Source organism: Vespula pensylvanica, chromosome 2, assembly GCF_014466175.1.
Source record: "Vespula pensylvanica isolate Volc-1 chromosome 2, ASM1446617v1, whole genome shotgun sequence".
NCBI classification, from domain to species: Eukaryota; Metazoa; Arthropoda; class Insecta; order Hymenoptera; family Vespidae; genus Vespula; species Vespula pensylvanica.
In genome coordinates, this window is record NC_057686.1 from 2,116,119 (window position 1) to 2,134,731 (window position 18,613).

At 28.1% G+C, this 18,613-nt stretch overlaps 5 protein-coding genes across 10 annotated transcripts in view; 4 read left to right on the forward strand and 1 right to left on the reverse strand.

The window, feature by feature from the left end:
- The first annotated feature begins 10 nt into the window (after window positions 1–10).
- On the forward strand, window positions 11–3,850 carry LOC122627237 (cysteine protease ATG4B). Of its 2 annotated transcripts, XM_043808237.1 has the most exons (11): window positions 11–253; window positions 317–389; window positions 513–665; window positions 745–915; window positions 993–1,170; window positions 1,254–1,333; window positions 1,391–1,542; window positions 1,640–1,718; window positions 1,813–1,952; window positions 2,032–2,197; window positions 2,286–3,850. In XM_043808237.1, exons 2-11 carry the CDS (start codon window positions 335–337, stop codon window positions 2,351–2,353), a joined length of 1,242 nt encoding a protein of 413 aa, XP_043664172.1. In that variant the 5' UTR covers window positions 11–253; window positions 317–334; the 3' UTR covers window positions 2,354–3,850. The 2 variants fall into 2 exon arrangements, with proteins under 2 accessions (XP_043664172.1, XP_043664173.1); XM_043808238.1 differs by lacking the exon at window positions 317–389 and having other exon boundaries at window positions 12–253.
- A 290-nt stretch (window positions 3,851–4,140) lies between these two features.
- On the reverse strand, window positions 4,141–7,174 carry LOC122627236 (protein phosphatase 1L). Of its 3 annotated transcripts, none has more exons than XM_043808235.1 (9): window positions 7,030–7,174; window positions 6,821–6,901; window positions 6,257–6,502; window positions 5,987–6,184; window positions 5,605–5,913; window positions 5,350–5,506; window positions 5,121–5,251; window positions 4,740–5,047; window positions 4,141–4,613 (listed from the first exon to the last, which is right to left on the reverse strand). In XM_043808235.1, exons 2-9 carry the CDS (start codon window positions 6,854–6,856, stop codon window positions 4,529–4,531), a joined length of 1,470 nt encoding a protein of 489 aa, XP_043664170.1. In that variant the 5' UTR covers window positions 6,857–6,901; window positions 7,030–7,174; the 3' UTR covers window positions 4,141–4,528. The 3 variants fall into 3 exon arrangements, with proteins under 3 accessions (XP_043664170.1, XP_043664169.1, XP_043664171.1); XM_043808234.1 differs by having other exon boundaries at window positions 7,008–7,155; XM_043808236.1 differs by lacking the exon at window positions 6,821–6,901 and having other exon boundaries at window positions 7,008–7,140.
- A 44-nt stretch (window positions 7,175–7,218) lies between these two features.
- On the forward strand, window positions 7,219–8,590 carry LOC122627240 (S-adenosylmethionine sensor upstream of mTORC1). Its single transcript, XM_043808243.1, has 2 exons — window positions 7,219–7,405; window positions 7,597–8,590. Exons 1-2 carry the CDS (start codon window positions 7,274–7,276, stop codon window positions 8,521–8,523), a joined length of 1,059 nt encoding a protein of 352 aa, XP_043664178.1. The 5' UTR covers window positions 7,219–7,273; the 3' UTR covers window positions 8,524–8,590.
- Window positions 8,591–8,984: 394 nt separating this feature from the next.
- Window positions 8,985–13,521, forward strand: LOC122637915 (lachesin). 2 transcript variants are annotated; one of them, XM_043830441.1, is made up of 6 exons: window positions 8,985–9,250; window positions 9,438–9,679; window positions 9,764–10,020; window positions 10,102–10,505; window positions 10,788–10,905; window positions 11,058–13,521. In XM_043830441.1, the coding sequence occupies exons 1-6, from the start codon at window positions 9,205–9,207 to the stop codon at window positions 11,077–11,079; spliced, it is 1,089 nt and encodes a 362-aa protein (XP_043686376.1). In that variant the 5' UTR covers window positions 8,985–9,204; the 3' UTR covers window positions 11,080–13,521. The 2 variants fall into 2 exon arrangements, with proteins under 2 accessions (XP_043686376.1, XP_043686377.1); XM_043830442.1 differs by lacking the exon at window positions 10,788–10,905.
- Window positions 13,522–14,653: 1,132 nt separating this feature from the next.
- Window positions 14,654–18,613, forward strand: part of LOC122627109 (serine-rich adhesin for platelets) — a 13,539-nt gene continuing 9,579 nt past the window's right edge. The window contains exons 1-2 of one of the 2 annotated variants that reach the window (XM_043807932.1): window positions 14,654–14,945; window positions 15,321–15,560. The gene's annotated coding sequence lies outside the window, so the exon portion shown is untranslated. Of the gene's footprint in view, window positions 14,946–15,308; window positions 15,561–18,613 lie in introns of those variants that run through there. The other variant, XM_043807933.1, reaches the window with a different exon arrangement.

The window sequence follows — 18,613 nt, forward strand, 5'->3', positions numbered from 1 at the left end:
TTTCAATAGTACATTGTGTGCACCTTGAAAGCGCGTAATGCTTTACAGAACATTTCCATCTTAGCCACCTCGAAGATACTTTATGAATCATTTTATTGGAAATTGTGCATATATATTTGTACAGAAATAAGTATAAAAGAATTATTAGTAAGATTTTTTTCATTAATTTTACATATCGTTTACTCTTTGTCTTAATCATCATTTGAGTTGAAAGTTTTGTTTGCAAGATATCCGAGACGTATTTCCTGATCAGGTATAAATCCTACAGAGTTCACATTAGTTTCTTTGTTAATATTTCAATAAATTCGCATGTTAGTCCTTGTCTCATCTTTTGATGCGAATACAATGTCCTGGGAGGTACCATGACCAATGTTTTCTTTCTACTAAAAGTAAGTTTTTTTTTTTTTTTTTTTTTTTTCCCCATTCAGATTCTTTTTATACATTTTATCATGACATCCAAGAAATTTTCCTTTTGTTTACACTTACACAACCTATGTATTGCGGTTAATCAGGTTTCACTAATGCATTTCACAAGTTAACTAATACTTGTTACATTATAAGAATGGATAGCCTTTTTACGCAAAATATATGCGATGATTTAGAAGATATACCCCAAACAGATCAACCTGTTTGGATTCTTGGAAAGAAGTATCATGCTTTAACAGGTATATATATGTAATGTATATAATTATATATAATTATTGATAAGCGATTGACAATAGATGGATTAATATTATATTTCAGAATTAGAAGCAATACGTAAAGATATCTTATCTAAGTTATGGTTTAGTTACCGTAGAGGTTTTATTCCCATTGGTGGTTATAATTCCACATTTACAACTGACAAAGGATGGGGCTGCATGTTAAGATGTGGGCAAATGGTTCTTGGTCAAGCTTTAGTCTTTTTACATTTAGGTAATACATTTATGACGTGATCTTATTTTAATTATATCTTTTATCAATTTAACATTATAAAAATTCAATGATAATAGGCAGAGATTGGCGTTGGACACCAGAAACAAAAAATACAACGTACCTGGAAATATTGAAACGCTTTGAAGATAAGAGAGCTGCTCCTTTCTCCATTCATCAAATAGCATTAATGGGAGCATCAGAAGGAAAAGAAGTCGGACAATGGTTTGGTCCAAATACCATTGCACAAGTATTAAAGTATACATTTTTTTTAATCATGCATTAATAAAATATTAATAATATAAACTAATCATGATTTTTTTCTTATTACATTATTTCAGAAAATTGGTTGTGTATGATGAATGGAGCTCTATTACAATACATGTAGCTTTGGATAATGCTTTAATAGTTAATGATATCTGTAAGTAAATTGTAATGTGAAGCTTATCATATTTTAATTCACATTTATAATTTACAGTAAGACAATGTAGAGTTGAAGGAGGTACAACGGTTGAAGTAGATGGTAAAGAACCATTGAAAGCACCGAGCCAGTGGAAGCCTTTATTATTATTAATACCACTTCGTCTTGGTTTGAATGAAATTAATCCTGTTTACCTCAATGGACTTAAAGTAATATAAAATAATAATAATACTTGCATGAACAACCAAAGAAGAAGTTATATCTTTGAAAGACAAAGATATTCAAATTGAGCATATCATTTTTTAGACTTCATTCAAGATCCCACAATCTCTAGGAGTAATCGGTGGAAAACCAAATCTTGCTTTGTATTTTATTGGCTGTGTTGGTACGTACAACATTACGTAAATATATATATTTTTTCACAAAATATTATTATCTTTTTGAGTAATAAATAATAAAACAAAGTTATGATATTTTAGGAGATGAAGTGATTTATTTGGATCCACATACGACACAGCGTTCAGCTAGTGTCGATAATGAGAGAGAAATAGATCTCACATATCACTGCAAGTCTGCTAGTCGTATTTCTATTACAGACATTGATCCCTCTGTAGCACTTGTAAGTATAATCATGTAATTCATTGAGCAATGTAACAAAATGTAACATATTAATTGAAAATAAATTATTTCTATTGTAGTGCTTTTTTTGCGCTACAGAAAAGGATTTTAAATCTATGTGTAAAACTATGCAAGATGAATTATTAGAGCCTGAAAAACAACCATTATTCGAATTATCTTCAGAAAGACTAGTTAATTGGTCACCTGCTGAAGATGTTGTATCTGAGGCGATAGGAGCTACTAATTGTAAGTTAATATAGAATTGGTTGCTTATGAACGAATTTTATATATTTTCAATAGTTTTTAAACATTTTGATATATTTCTTTATTATAGTTTTAGATTTTGAACATATAGAACGTCAGTATGATACATCCGATGAAGACTTTGAGTTACTTGGTTGACACTTAATATACGAAACAAGTAATCGACTTAAAAGATTTAACTTTTTTTCCTATAAAAAAATTTATATATTATTTTCTGTGTGGATTTCAACATAAGGGTTTACTATTATTTTATTATTATTATTTGATTTAAAGGATTTGAAACTAAATATGTCCTTCTATTACATGTGAAGACAATTATAAAAAAATTTAATCTTTACAAATTTAATAATATTTCTCATATATAAATATGTCATACATGAAACATATAGAAGTGTAAACTACACACAGAATGAAAATGGAGATACTATAACTATTCAATCATTATATTTACATAAATCTCTTTATAGTGCAAAGTTAAAATGTTGAATTATATCTCTTACAAGAAAATAATATATTTGTCACACAGATTCTTCAGAAACATTAGCAAAACATTTCTTATCAGTTTTATATTTAAATAATATTATAGAACTGATATATATATATATATATATATATATATATATATATATATACACATACACAGTAAATCAAATATAAATATTGACTAAGAAAATGCTTTTTATAAGAAACTAAATAAAAAACAATTTATCGTCTTATTACTTGATAAATATAATTACACAATTTATACAAATTGTGGTATTTGTAAACTATTCTTAAAAAGTATATTCTTGAATATCTTGAAAAAAATGAAAAAGAAAAAATATACCACCATGTTTTTCAAAATACAATGCATTATATAGAAAATATATATTGAATACATAGTGATATTTTATTCTGTTCATTTTTATTGGGTACATTTTTAGGCACGACCATCACACACACACACGCTGGCGTGACATATATTGTTTTTCAATAAAATTATAAATATTACAAGAAAAGCAAGCGAGATAAATGAAATTAGAATTTTTTTGCTTATACATTTTGAAAAATATAATGTTTTATAAATATCTTCAACACAGAGAAGGATTCACAATGTTCAACTAAATTTGTATAGAATTTTCAAATATTATCTCGCATAATTAATTATGTACAATGTTTTCATATATGTACGTATATTATAAAGTAAATTTTATATATCGTCATTTTTATTAATATGTTAACAAAATAAGTATTAAGATATTATATTATTATTCTATTGTTGATATTACATTTCTTTAACACGTAAGTTTAAATAATTGCTTATATCAAATCATATATACATACTTACATGTATGAATCGCGCTGCTTATACATTTAGAAAATTCATCCGATATATTTGATAAAAAAATAACTATTCTTCTCATTAAAATTTTATCATATATTCTCAGAAATTTATTAATTCGACATATATTATATAACAATTCTGATAGACAAAAGTGATAGTTCAACTTAAAATGACAGATAGATGTTAAAGTTACTTTGATACATAGCGCGCATATTCGTATTAAAAATTTTTGCATTTAAAATAAATACAATGTATGTGGCTTTCATTAAAAATATTTGGAAGAAATATATTTTGTCACGTGTTGTTAAAAATTTTATTTTATTTAAAAATGATTAATATCTTAAATAACTTTTTTATTACACGTATTTAATGTTTTTGGTACATATGTGTGTATACATATATATATATATATATATATATATATATATATATATATGTATGTATGAAAAAATTTAACATCTTAAATGTGTTATATCAAAATCTTAAAGCATTTAACGTCAGATTGACGGGATAAATACTTTTATAATTAACAAAGTGCAGCTTTCACATTTATCACATAAAATGGATTCAAAAAAGAAAATAATTTCCATATGTTGTTTTCTCTTTTCTTTTTTTTTTGTAAAGTAACCAAAAATCAGTCATTATAAGTTATACAAGCTAAAGAGATGGAAGAATGCTCAAAGCATGTTTGAAGTTACACAGCCAAGAAATAAGGCACGTGCAAGAAAAAATATAGTTTACAATATATATCATAATAATAACAAATGAAAATTAATTACAAAAATGAATATTCTCTTATCGTACATATTAATAACATCTCAAATATCATATTTGGTGAAATCACAATATTGTAGTAGTAATACGCCCATTCTCTCTCTTCGCTTTCATAAATTCAAATTTTTAATTGAATTTAATGACTAGAAGAGTTTTGGAAAAACAACATTAGGAAGTTTTACCATATAATACTTTGGAAACAGTTAAGATAATAATTACTGATTCCTTTTTGATTCTGTTCCATTATATTTCTTATCTCGTAAGTCGATTACAACTACTGTGATATTATCTGAAGATCCCCTGTAAAATTTGTATAAATATATATTGTGTGATAACATTGATTTTTTTTAATCATTAATGGAAATCAATCGAAACGATCTTTGATTATAATTTTTCTTACACGTATGTTCTTTGTTGATATATTACCTGTAATAGCTTTGTAATGTAATGCTTTTTGCACCAAAATGTGGCTCGTTTATACGTTCTTTGATAAATGCTACAGCTTCTTCATTTGTAAAAGTATCCCATAGTCCATCGGATGCCAAAACAAGGAACATTGGATTGTGATCACTTAGATCAAATGTTAAAATGTCTGGATCTGCTATTACTAATTTTTTATCTTTCAGTGGATAATCTCCCAAAGCTCGAGATGTTGCTAATATACCAGCAACTCTCCAAACTCCATTGAATGTCACTAATCCACCAGCTTTATATATTCTCTTTTTTTCTCTTTCCTGAATTAAATATAAACGTATGATTCAATTTCATAATATAAAACATATATTAAAGATGAGGATTTATAAATACCTGTTGTGGTTTATGATCGAACGATAAAGGTATCGCATTGCCTTTTCCATCGCACATTACACCTCTAGAATCACCGACATTCGCTACTACTAATTTATTATCTTCTAGAAGTGCGATCAGAGCAGTAGTACCTATATTATAAAAAATGAAAGAGGGAGATTTAACTTCAAAATATCAAATATTAATATCTGCATGATAATAATACAAGATAAGGAACAAACTTCTTTACCTGCTACATCCATGTTTTTTTTAGCTGCTTTAACTAATAATCGATCTACTGCTAGAACTTCATCGGTTAATAGTCTACCATAATTTATTTTATCTCCATCTAAATAGGTTGTCATATCAATTTCAGGTTGAGTCTCACCTGATCTACAAGGTCTTACCTGGCAAATAAATATAAGAAATTTTTTACATCGCAAAATAAATAATTACATTTCTTCGAAGTTTCTTCTTATTACAAAAAAATTTGTACTCGTCATACCTCCCTCGTGATTGGCCGTGACAGACTATCTAATTTATCCAATAATTCTGGATCAGTAACGCCGACACTATTTTTCATACAATCATCCGTTACCGAAGTACTAACAGTTTTACGAAAAGATTTCTTACGTTCGATCGTGGTTGAATCTGTTTTTACATCTTTTTTATTTTCAGATTGAATTATTGGCCGATTATTTATTTGATTATTTTTCTGTATATCAGAAAATCTACCAGCTATCATATCCTTTAGTTCTATCACTTTTTTGTTTATATTTGGAATAAGTTTATCACGAGCATAATTTGCAGCAAACTACAAATAAAATTAAATCAGTAATTTGAAAATTATTTATGTGCCTTTTGTTTTTAAAAAGATTGAAATTTACCTCTCCTCCATGACCATCAAAAACTGCAAACAAGGATACACCAGTATTATTTAAATCTTCATTTACTACAAAACGATCTTCCATACGAGCTCTATGACCTTGAACTGCATAAGCTGCTATATTCCCTTGTTTTAATTCCCAGCTAAGTTTTACTCCATTATTTACAGAATCATTAACAAGAAATTGCAACTTTGAAACCTAATTGAAAGATAAAAAATAGTTTATTCGTATCAATATAATATTTTATCATATTAATAATGATGATAATACCTTAGACGTTGTACGTCCTAGGGTGTATTGAATTTTTTCAAACAGCATTCTACTCCAAGGATCGACAGCTTGTATATAAAGAAGCATCACTGCTAAAAGTGTGCAGCAGATTAATACCTCTGGTTTAAAAGCATAGATTCTCATGATTCTCCAAAAATAACCTAATGGAGTATTGACAGCAGCATTTAAGACAGCGGGAATACCCACTGTGAATTTTGACATCAGTTTCATATGAGACACGTAAGTCTAAAAACGACAAATATCTTAAAATAATGAATTACTTATATTAACAATCTTATTCTTTGATATAAATTATATAACAATAAATATTAATATATTTTATTGAAATTATCGATTATTGATTTTATTGTCTAAATAAATTAGAAGATTTTTCGAATATTATGTCGTGTCGAAGTACAAATGAACATAAAAAAAAAAAAAAAAGAAAAAAAAAGAACAAAATAAAATGTAAAATAGTAATCTCGTATATTATTGATCAACATATTATATACAATTAAAGAAAACACGTAATCAATACGCGAGATATAATTTTTTGGAAATTACTTGATATAAGATCCTATCTTCAAGCTCGTCATCCATAGTATATTCTAAGAAACCAAGATTAGATCCAATTTTAGGCTAGCACTGTAAATATCGAGTAAAGTTAATTGATATTCTTGGATGTTTTAAATGTAAATAGAAGATAAACGCTATTATACTAATTACATTAGAAGATATTGAAAATACACACATTGAGAGAGACAGTATGGTACCTCTTGAAAAAAGTCGTATTAAATATATCTCGTAATACTTTACATTTCTACGTATCAACGAGACACGACGATTCCGGTTGTGACCGTGGTACTGCAGTCTGCAGCACTTTGCGGTAGATAAATAAGGGTGAACGTCATCAAAATCATGAAAAGATACGATGAACACGTATAGCTATACTGAAAATCTTTCTATAGTTACACACATGCACACGCACACGCACACACACATGCGTGTATAGCCAGTATGGCGACCGAAGAACACAAACGATTAGCTAATGTTGTTAAACAAATTCATGCTTTATTACGAAAAGAATGTGAAAAATATGGTGCAGAAATAGCATGGCAAAAACATGTAAGCCGAAACGACGTTTTACAGGTCTGCTTATCTTTTTTTCTTCTTTAATAATTTTATCTTAATATATGTGTATTTACGAAGACACATGATACCTTTATCAATTATTGAAAGAAACAATTATTATTTGTTAATATATTTTATAATGAAATTTATACTCTGTTATATAGATATTATTATACGCGTAACTTATATTTAATTCAATTATTTTTTAGAAATATGTTATGTCGATGAAGGATCTTGCAACTACGCATTGGAAAGGCAATAATACGGATTCTTTAAGTGGAACTTATTGTAGAATAGAATGGATCAAATCCCAATGTAAAGAATATTTTTTCAATGGTGGCAAAAAGAAATATTCTAATAGGGAATTTAGTATAAAAGGAAAAATAGGAGAATTGTCGATAATAGATGATAATATGGAAGAACAAAATATGTTGATTTCTAAACAGGATTATTATAACGATAAGGAATTGTTAAACGAAGCAGACCAAATCTTTCAAAAGATTTCAGTATTAGATGTAGGGAGTTGTTACAATCCTTTTGAAATGGAAGATATGTTCAAAGTAACAGCAATAGATTTGGTAGCTGTTCAACCTAATGTTTTACAGTGTGATTTCTTAAGCGTCGATATAGGAAGAGAACAAATCTTATCTGCAGATAAAAAACAAATTTTACAATTACACGAGGAGTCGTTTGACGTTGTTGTATTTTCTTTATTGTTAGAATATATGCCATGTCCAAAACAAAGATATCTTTGCTGTAGCAAAGCATATAATTTACTGAAGAAAAATGGTATATTATTTATTATCAGTCCTGATTCGAAACATGTTGGCGCAAATGCTAAGTTGATCAAATCATGGAGATATGTTTTGTCCAAGTTGGGTTTTATGAGAATTAAATATGAAAAATTGCGACACATACATTGCTTGATATTTAGAAAATGTATCTACAAAGAAGTGGCACTGAGGTGGGCAAACATGCAAACTTTTTCAGAGAGCAACATACTGTATCAAAGCGAAGATAAGATCTTTATTCCTCAAGATTTTAAAACTGTTGATGACAAACATAATGAAAATAGCAATCATGATATACATGATTTACTTTGTTCCTTCAATGAGTTACCTTTTGCTGAATTATAACATTATTTCTACATAAGATTTTTTACTTCCATTATTATTATATCATATATGTAATAAAAAGAAAAAGAAAAAAAAAGAAAAATAATTAATCAAACTTCCAAAGTATTTTTCATGTCATAAAAATCTACCTTATTATTAAATTTGTACGACATATTCAATTTGAAAATTTAATTAAAAGACATTTACACGCGCGAATGTGTGTGTATTATTTAATTAATAGATTCAAGTTAATATTGATTTTGAAACGTAAATAAAATGATTTAGTGTCGTCATACAATTTCCGGAATAATTATTCTTAATATCAAGTAAATATACTTCAATGGATTTATATAAAATAAAATTGATATCTTAAATATCGTGTAATTTTTTATTTTTCTATAATATTAAATTTCCAATTGCAACAATAAAAATAAAAATAAGGTTAAAATATAAAATTGGTATTTTGACTAGGGATGTAGCGTCATGCGCCATATTTATTGTCGATCAACAGACACCTGTGAGCATCGTTCTCTCATCGCCCAAAAACACTGATCTAATCGATGGCTCTACAATAATTCTTTTATAAAATACTTTTTACTACGTTAAGGATATAGAAAAAGTTCATTTTTAACGAAGTAAAAGAAGGTGATTTTGAAATAGTGAAAAATATTCGACTGCTGCTGAAGTATTATTTGGTGCATCATGATGAGAATTATACTAATTCTTACTATTGCAATAATACAGATAGGTAAATTGCTCAAAAATTTATTTTGCACAATTTCTATATTATTTCATTTTATATATATATATATATACTAACAACGAAATTTTGGTGACACGTAAAGTGCATCAAACTTATCATATATATAATAATTTCATTCCTTAAAAATGTAGAGATAATTTAGTTAAATATAATTACAATCCTAATGTTTCAGCAACATGTCAACGTACACCAACGATTTCTTATATTTCACAAATACAAATCAAAGATATTGGTGGAACTGTTGAACTACTTTGTTCAGTGCAATATGGTCAGGAATATCCGGTTTTATGGATAAAAGTGAATAAAGAGAGTGGTTATGATCAGTTACCACTTTCTACAAATAGTGCCTTAATTGTGAAAGATAGCAGGTTTGCTCTTAGATATGATCAAGCGTCTTCTACATATACATTACAGGTAATGAAATGGATAAGATTTATATTGTTTAATTACGTTAGCTCAATTACTGATTATACTTATTATTAAGTATTATTGTTACAGATAAAGGACATACAAGAAACAGATGCAGGGTTTTATGTATGTCAAGTATTGATTGCTCTTAATAATCGAATATCTGCAGAAGTAGAATTGCAAGTACGAAGACCGCCTATTATCAGCGATAATTCGACTCGATCTCTCGTTGTTAGCGAAGGACAATCCGTACAACTAGAATGTCACGCAGGAGGATTTCCGCAACCAAGAATTTCATGGCGCAGAGAAAACAATGCTATTTTACCAACTGGTGGATCTATTTACCGGTATATATTGATTTTACTGCGTTATTGATTAATTAATATATTAATAAGATAAAATTAAATAACAAATTATAAATATTCTAGTGGAAATATTCTCAAAATACCTACCATTCGCAAAGAAGATCGTGGAACGTATTACTGCATCGCTGAAAATGGCGTAGGACGTGGCGCAAGACGTAATATTAATGTAGAAGTTGAATTTGCTCCTGTAATAACGGCACCACGACCACGTTTAGGTCAAGCTTTACAGTATGACATGGATTTAGAATGTCATGTGGAAGCTTATCCTCCACCTGCAATAGTTTGGCTAAAAGATAGCACTGTATTGGTAAACAATCAGCATCACAGTATATCTCATTTTGCAACTGCAGATGAATATAGTGATACTACAATCCGAATAATAACAATAGAGAAGAAACAATATGGGGAATACATATGTCGTGCTTCTAATAAATTAGGAACTGCAGAAACTAAAGTTGAGCTTTTTGGTAAGTATATATCAATTTATTAACTGATTATTTTTTATTCTGGTTTTTAGTACCTGAGTATAGTATTAATATATTGTTTATATAAGGCATGTGTTAGTAGTAGCAAGTATTACAATATATCTTTTTGTTTTTCATTTGAATGACCTTGAATGACTGAACACTTGTGTTTATTATAATTTATGTAGCAATATTTCCATATAGCTATCATTTATCAATTTATTTGTATCGCGAGAGTTTGTTTTGTATAACGCATGTTTTTTATGTTTGCTTATTTTTGCGCAGAAACCTTTACCCCAGTTTGTCCACCAGCTTGTGGTCAAGTTCATTATGGAACTGGTGTGACCTCAATTTCTTCAGGACCCTTGATAATCCTTATTTTAGTTATTACCATATTGATGAGGTATGTCATTTTGGATTCTTTCTGTTTGATATTTATAGTAGATTGTGTTTGATTGTTCATCATCATTATTATCATTATTTATATTCATTGAATAATTATTATCTATTATAGACATTAATAGTATATTAATCCAAAATAATATGTATTTGTAGAAATTTCTATGCCAAATATTAACTACCCAGGACTTCAGTGGGCAACTGCAAATCAGTGTTCATTATCAAAGTGGCTACTTGCAGCAGTTAGTATCACTATTTTTGATAGATTTTAAGAAGCGTAGTATAATCCCGGGGGCCTGATATCCGACATTTTTACTTAGATTACATATATCTTTAGATACTTACTATTGAAATATCAAGGCGAATTATGACACAAATATGACACATTTAGTTAAAGATGAAGCCTAATACATATATACATATGCATGCCCTCTTACTTGTGTATGCACAGTACATATACACCAAGTTAAATTGTGTGTACACATGTTGAGAGAAGTACAATACGTTGGCAATATGAATGTTGGTAGTACAAATTAACATTCCAGAGCAAAAGTTTATAGTAATGACACAGTAGTGGTACATATAATTAACAAAGTTCTGTAGGTCTTTATATCAGTATAACTGATGAATATAATGAAATAATATCGTTATGAAGGTAGATGTTATAAAAGATGTTTTAGTCATTTAGCACGAAGGGTGTAGCAACAAATTATTAAGAAGATTATTACAATTTTCAGAATTATACAAATTTTCAGAATAACAATATAGCGGGGGAGTGAATTTATAAATACCTCGATTGTTGATTATTACTTTTTAGATGTTTTTAAGATACTGCAGAATATTTTGCAGAATCTAGTATCGTATAAAAAAATCTTTAAACTCCAGTTACCACAATTACTCTATTCTGCTTGCTCGTATTAATAAAAGTATATGATGCGAATATAACACATAAATTATTAACAATCTATAGTTACAAGTGCGATGGTAAAATACATATATATCGGGACGCGTCTCAAAGAGTTAATATCTATCTTCCAAATGATTGAAATAACATGAAACACTTTGGCGATACGAATAAGATAATTAAAATTAAATTTAAAGTGATAACTTTGAATAGTATTTTCTCTAGGCATTATGCCTTGTTAAATATCTTTGGTATGTGCCAAAGTATAAAATTAATATTCATGTTAGTCTTGTTTGCAAAAAAAAATTTATTAACAGAGAGTTAATAGAGAGATATTATACATTATAAACAAAACTGTTTATTCGTGCACATTTAAACATTACGATCAGAAAAGAATAATAATTTATCTATCCAATATTTATCTTAATTGCATAAATATATATGTGCATGGAAAAACATAGAAACATATTGTGACTTTTACTGATTCTAAAACAAATAATAATAATAATAACAACAATAATGATAATGATAATAATAATAATAATAATAATAATAATAATAATAATAATAATAATATAGTAGAGAAGTAGTACATATCTAACACAATAGTACATCTTAATTTTTAATACAATCAATTTTGTACATACTTTGTGTAATTCTGTGCCCTATATTTTAGAGGCATTTGTAGTGTATGTAACGAGGAGAGTAGTATTTTTGTTTATTTGTTCTTTTTTTTTTAATTTCTTACAAATAATCCTCTTAATTATTTTTTTCTATTTTAATTGACAAAAATCATTGTTTTCTTTTTTCTTTTTCTCTTTCTTTCTCACTCTTTTTTTCATTTTTTTAAGTAGTCTTTCCTTGAAATATTAAAATCTAAAAAGGATATTACATGGTAGCTGATATACAGGGTGTCAGGAAAGTTTAGGTTAGATGTGATTGGATATTGTTAAAGCAGTGGAAATTAAGTATTAAACAAACACAATTTTTCTATTTTATAATCGTTTAGTATAATGATTCTCTTTTCTTTAATATATTATCAACAAAAACGATCATTTTTTCGTTTGCACATAATGCAGAATGTACTTAAATTTAATCCTTTAATTGAGACATAATTTAATCTTTAAAAGTTATCATAAAAACTAATAGGTAAAAAACAACTGCAATTAATTTTTGCGATTATTATACCAGATAAATAGAAAAAAAGAAATCAGCGTTTAATATTATTCAAGTTTTTTGAACAATATTAAAAAACAAAATTTCTTTATGTGGTAAAATTTCAGCCATGATAGTCTTTAAGGATTATATTTTATATGTTTAAGAGGTTTCAAGTTTACTTATTTAAAAATTTATTAATATATTTTCAAATATAATATGAAATAATTATTGATAACAAAGTATCATATATCGTATAGGTTGGTTGTGTAATTTTTTTTTTTTTTTTTTGACGTAACGGAGATTTTTTAAAGATTAGAACAAAAAGAAAATTTTGTGAACAAACGCAACTTCTCATTGCCTTATTTTCGGCACTCCCTGTATATAGATGAATAAAATAGAATCATGATGTATATTGTAAGACGCGTATATATCTTACGATATTGCACATAAGCGACGATAGAATCTCAACACTTTTGTATAATCTTTTTACATATTTCCAACTTTATACTTGCTTTTATAATATTGTGTAGATTTTAATAAATGAATTTTAAAAGCTAATATCATACTTATCTTATTTTTTTCATGTGCGTGTGTGTGTTTATATATATATAACAAATAGATGATATATTTTATATCATTGAAGAAAGACAAGAAAAATATGTAATATATCCTTTATAATAAAATGTATGTGTGTATTCTTCCTAATACATATGCAGATGGTTTACTATATATAGTTAACATCGTAATATATTATGTACTTTAGTCACGTATAACTCGACCATCGAATGATTACGTACGACAAAGAGAATACGCCCCTAATATAAATTACGTCGTGTTACACGAGAATACATTGGATATTCCAAAACATCGTGACTCTTTCCAGACACGAAACGATAACATTTTCATTTCAAACGTTCGTCAATAAATATCGATCATGATATACATATGTATATATATTTATCATTAATATTTCATATTAATGATAAATGATATTTATAATTTATTTTAATCAATATAATTATATATATTATTAATAAGATAATTTAATTAAATAAATGTGAAGTTATTTAAATCATGAAATTTAACTGCTAAGTTATCGAAAATAATAGTTTCATTGCGTATGATTGTTACATATAAAGTTAAAGGCACGCCTCTCGTCATAATTCGGTGATTGCCACTCCCCAAATTACTGAATCCTAGTTGACGAACGTGTCTCATTGATTTTATTTACAGATCGAAATTAACCTTGACCTTATTGATCATTTAAATACATAATTTAATTCAATTTGAATTCTATCAATCGTGAATTGGATTTAACTATAATCTAATTTATATATAAAAAATTTCTTTCTATATATATATATATATATATATATATATATATATATATATATATACACACACACATATATACATATGTACTATATTCTATACTATATTATATTATATATGTAATATATATTATAATATTATCATTGATATATATATTCAATATAATATATATATATAATAACAAAAAATGCACAAAAAATCTAAGTTAGATCCCTTAAAAAGGTTTTAACAGTAAACGAGATATTTGAAATTCGCGGGGACGTGACACACCGCTTGAATTTAATTTCAACCAATCAGAAGATGCCCGCGACTATGATGCGCACGACTTTACCGCGAAAGGGAGACGCAGCCAGTCACGACAGTTCAGCGTTGGCTGTCGTCGCGATTGGTTATCTCGTGCTTTTCCGTTATCACGTTAGTTATTCCTTACATAGGACATATGTCGCGTGCGAAATAAAAAGAAAGAGAAGGTGTACAATAAACGAGAAAGGAAGTCGCAGAAAGAGAAAGAGAAAGAGAAGAGTATCGTAACAAATAAATAATTAATCTTGTTAACGTTATACTTATAAAAGCGTATTCGAGTAATGTTAGGATACGTGTACGCGGGTGCACGCGCGCGCGCGTGTTAAACCGCGCGAGACGAAGAACACGTAAGTGCTAAAAGAGAGAGAGAGAGAGAGAGAGAGAGAAAGAAAAAGAAAGAGAGAAAAAGAGAGAGAGAGAGAGAGATAAAGAACGCTCCTTGTCGTCGTCATGGGTACCGTGTGTTGTGGTGTATTCTTCTAAGAAAATCTAATACTAAGTTTTGTTTTTCTCTCTCTATCTCTTTCTGTCTCACTCTCTCTTTCTCTCTCTCTCTCTCTCTCTCTCTCTCTCTCTCTCTCTCTCTCTCTTTCTCTCTCTCTATCGAAAATTTTTCTTTTAAAAAAATCTAACGAATTTTTTTCTCGATTTTTTTTTTCTTTTTTTTTGAAAGATAAAATGAATGAGAGAGATAGAACTAGTTGAGAGTGTTCTCTGTTTAGTTTCTTAGCCGTTACGTGTTGCTTGAGACTTACATATAACGAGAAAGGTACAGAATAGAAACCGTAGAGAGAGGAACAAGGAAAGAAAAGCGAGAGAGAGAGAAAGAGAGAGACACAGGGAGATAGAGAAAGAAAGAAAGAGAGGACGATAATGCGGACTTGGTGTTTCCGCCTAGTTCGACACAACGTCGACAAAGACGACGACAACAATCCAGACGAATTTCGACGGATATATTCGTGGTAAGTACAACTAAGATTATTTATATTTTCTTTACGATCAGGTCTATTTGCGATTCTGTTCAATGAGAAACGTGTTCTCCTTGATCACAGTCTCTCTTTGTCTTTTCCTCTTTCTCTCTCTCTCTCTTTCTGTCCTTCTCCTTCTTCCTCCCACCCTCTCACTCCCTCGATCGATCGATCGATCGATCGATCGGAAAGAAGTGTTACACGTCTATTTTGTTGCCTAAGCGGCAAATGGTATTGTTAACGGTACGATATCGTTACATTCGAATAACACCACTTACATATGTACATGTGTGTGTGTGTATATATATATATATTTCTTTTTATGAGCATTTCAAAATGTGTAAGTTTCTACTTCATGTTTGACTTCTTTTTAGAAATTTCGTTGGTATGCAAGAATACGAATATATGTGTACACACGCACAAAGAGAAAGAGAGAGAGAGAGAGAGAGAGAGAGAGAGAGAGAGAGAGAGAGAGAGAGAGAGAAGTATACAGTTATGAAATTAATGGCAATCGAATAATTTGATTCTTGTTTTTACGAAGACATTTATTCGGGTCAAAGTTTGGCAATAATTTTTAATAAATGAATAATCGATTAATTTGATTTCTTTTTCAATGAAAATATATACACAATATTATGTATTATGTATAATACTTTATAAATCATGTTAATATATATATATATATATATATATATATATATACATATATCTTATAATTATAACATTTTATATATAATATTTATACCTTACGACGATACAAAACTTAGACTTCTAGAATGTTATCATGGGATGATATATACATCGTAGTGCGAATCCTTAGGAAGTATTAAGTAAACAAAGTCTTAGAATTATCTTTTATATAATATTAAATCCTAAAAGATGCGATCAAAGGAGATAAAAGTCGAACGACGTCGTCAAAAGTTAGCGACAGTTTTTTTTTTTTTTTTTTTTAAGTTCGTAAGAGTGTTCGAGCAGGTTATTTGTGATATCTCTGATAGATTCTTTAAAATTATCTTCTTATAGTTTAGATTAAATTATTTGTTTAGAAACGATAATTCGTGAAGATGTGCGAATCAGTTCAAACGAATAACCTTGATAATTAATTCTTTATTTTTATATATATATATTTTATTCTTATTTTTTTTTAATATTATTTATTTTATCTTTTATTTAATCATCGATATAAAAGTATGAAATTGTAATTAAAACGATTTTACGTTGCTACTCGCGTTATCTTATCTTCATACGTGACACACACACACATCTTGGTTCTCGGTAGCAATAACGTTGAGTTGTTCAATACATTACATTTTTGTTGTAAAAAAAAAAAAAAAAAAAAAAGAAAAAAGTAAAGAAAAAAGGAAAAGAGTGGGGCGAATGTTTCTAGGTGATTTTAAAAATCAGTTACTTCTTTTTGATCATTTTTAAACTTGTACCATTAGACCATGTATAATTTTACTGAAAAGAAAATGAAAAGAATATTAACCTAAAAAGTCATAGAAAAAGAGCAATTGATTTATAAAGTTAGTTAGGAATGACACATGGATCTAATCCTGTACTTATTAAACAAATTTTTTAATTTAATTATTTTATTTCTCTATTATATTTATGGGTAAACGAGAAAGAAAGAGAGAGAGAGAGAGAGAGAAAGAATAATGAATAAACGAGCGTAGGTGTGCCGTGTTATGTTGCATGCAGTTTGAGATGAAGAGAGAGAGAGAGAGAGAGAGAGAGAGTGGTTGCCTGCTGCGACTATAAAACCGATCAACCGAGCCACTCTCTTGACCTGACATTTAATACCATTACACGAGTCATAGTCGCTCGTTGGTCTTTCAACGAGGAAGAGAACAAAGACGATTTGCAGTCCTTCGTATGAAAAGGACGTGCTTATATCGGATTTTCATTATCTATTCATTGATATTTTATACAGTGACATTTTTATTTCTTTTCTTTTCTCTCTTTTTTTTTAATTTTTTTTTTTTTTTGTAAAAAAAAATACATCTGATGAATAAACAAATCTTTTAATATTATTCTATAAATCAAAATCAAAACAGAGAACACGTAGTGAAAGAAAATTTTAATAATAAATGTTTTCACCAGAATCTAGTGATCTTTTTTCTTCATTCTTGTCTAATTGCTTTAATAAGACTGTTAATTTGTTTATCTTACAATTAGAAATAACAATCGTCCATTTATCCCAGTCATTATCTCTAATAGTTAAAGAGAAAACAGTTTGTAACACTTTATCTGGTCCACCGTGTATGTTACATACATACATATATATATATATACATACATATAATATGTATATATATATATATACATACATATAATATGTATATAGATATCCTTTTGATTCTCTCTAGACTAATATTAGTCTTGATTTATTCGGTTTAGATTTACACGCTTGCAATCTAAAGTGTAAATCTAAGGTTGCTGCTCTGTTTTTGTCTCGCACACGTTTATAAATCACGATTATTCACGAGTATTCACGAGGACGATCGACGCCGACAACGACGAGGACACGATGACGAGTGAGTGAAAGCGAGAACGCGACCAACTATAAACTGGAGCGCACGCGTCTATTATAATCGGAAGAAGGCGTAGCTCGAATCGGTTAGCTTATCCGAGAATTATTATTATTATTATTATTATTATTATTATTATTATTATTATTATTCTATTACTATTCTATTATTACTATTCTTATTATTATTTCTATTATTATTACTATTATTATTATTTATTTTTATTTTTATTCTTATTTACATTTTCTTAAATTTCTTTTCATTTTTTTAATAGAGAGATTTATTGAAGTGTGAAAACGCGAATCGATTTATGTATGTGTACGAATGTGTACGTATGAATATATTATATGTGTAGAGTGTAGAGGGATGATCATTATTTTCTTTTTTCTTTTATCTTTTTGTTTTTGTTTCTTTTTAATAGAAAGATTTATCGAAGCATGGAAATTCAGATCGAGTTTTGTATGTTTTGTTTATGTATGAACATATATGTGTGTGGATCCATGTTTCTTCTTTTTTCTT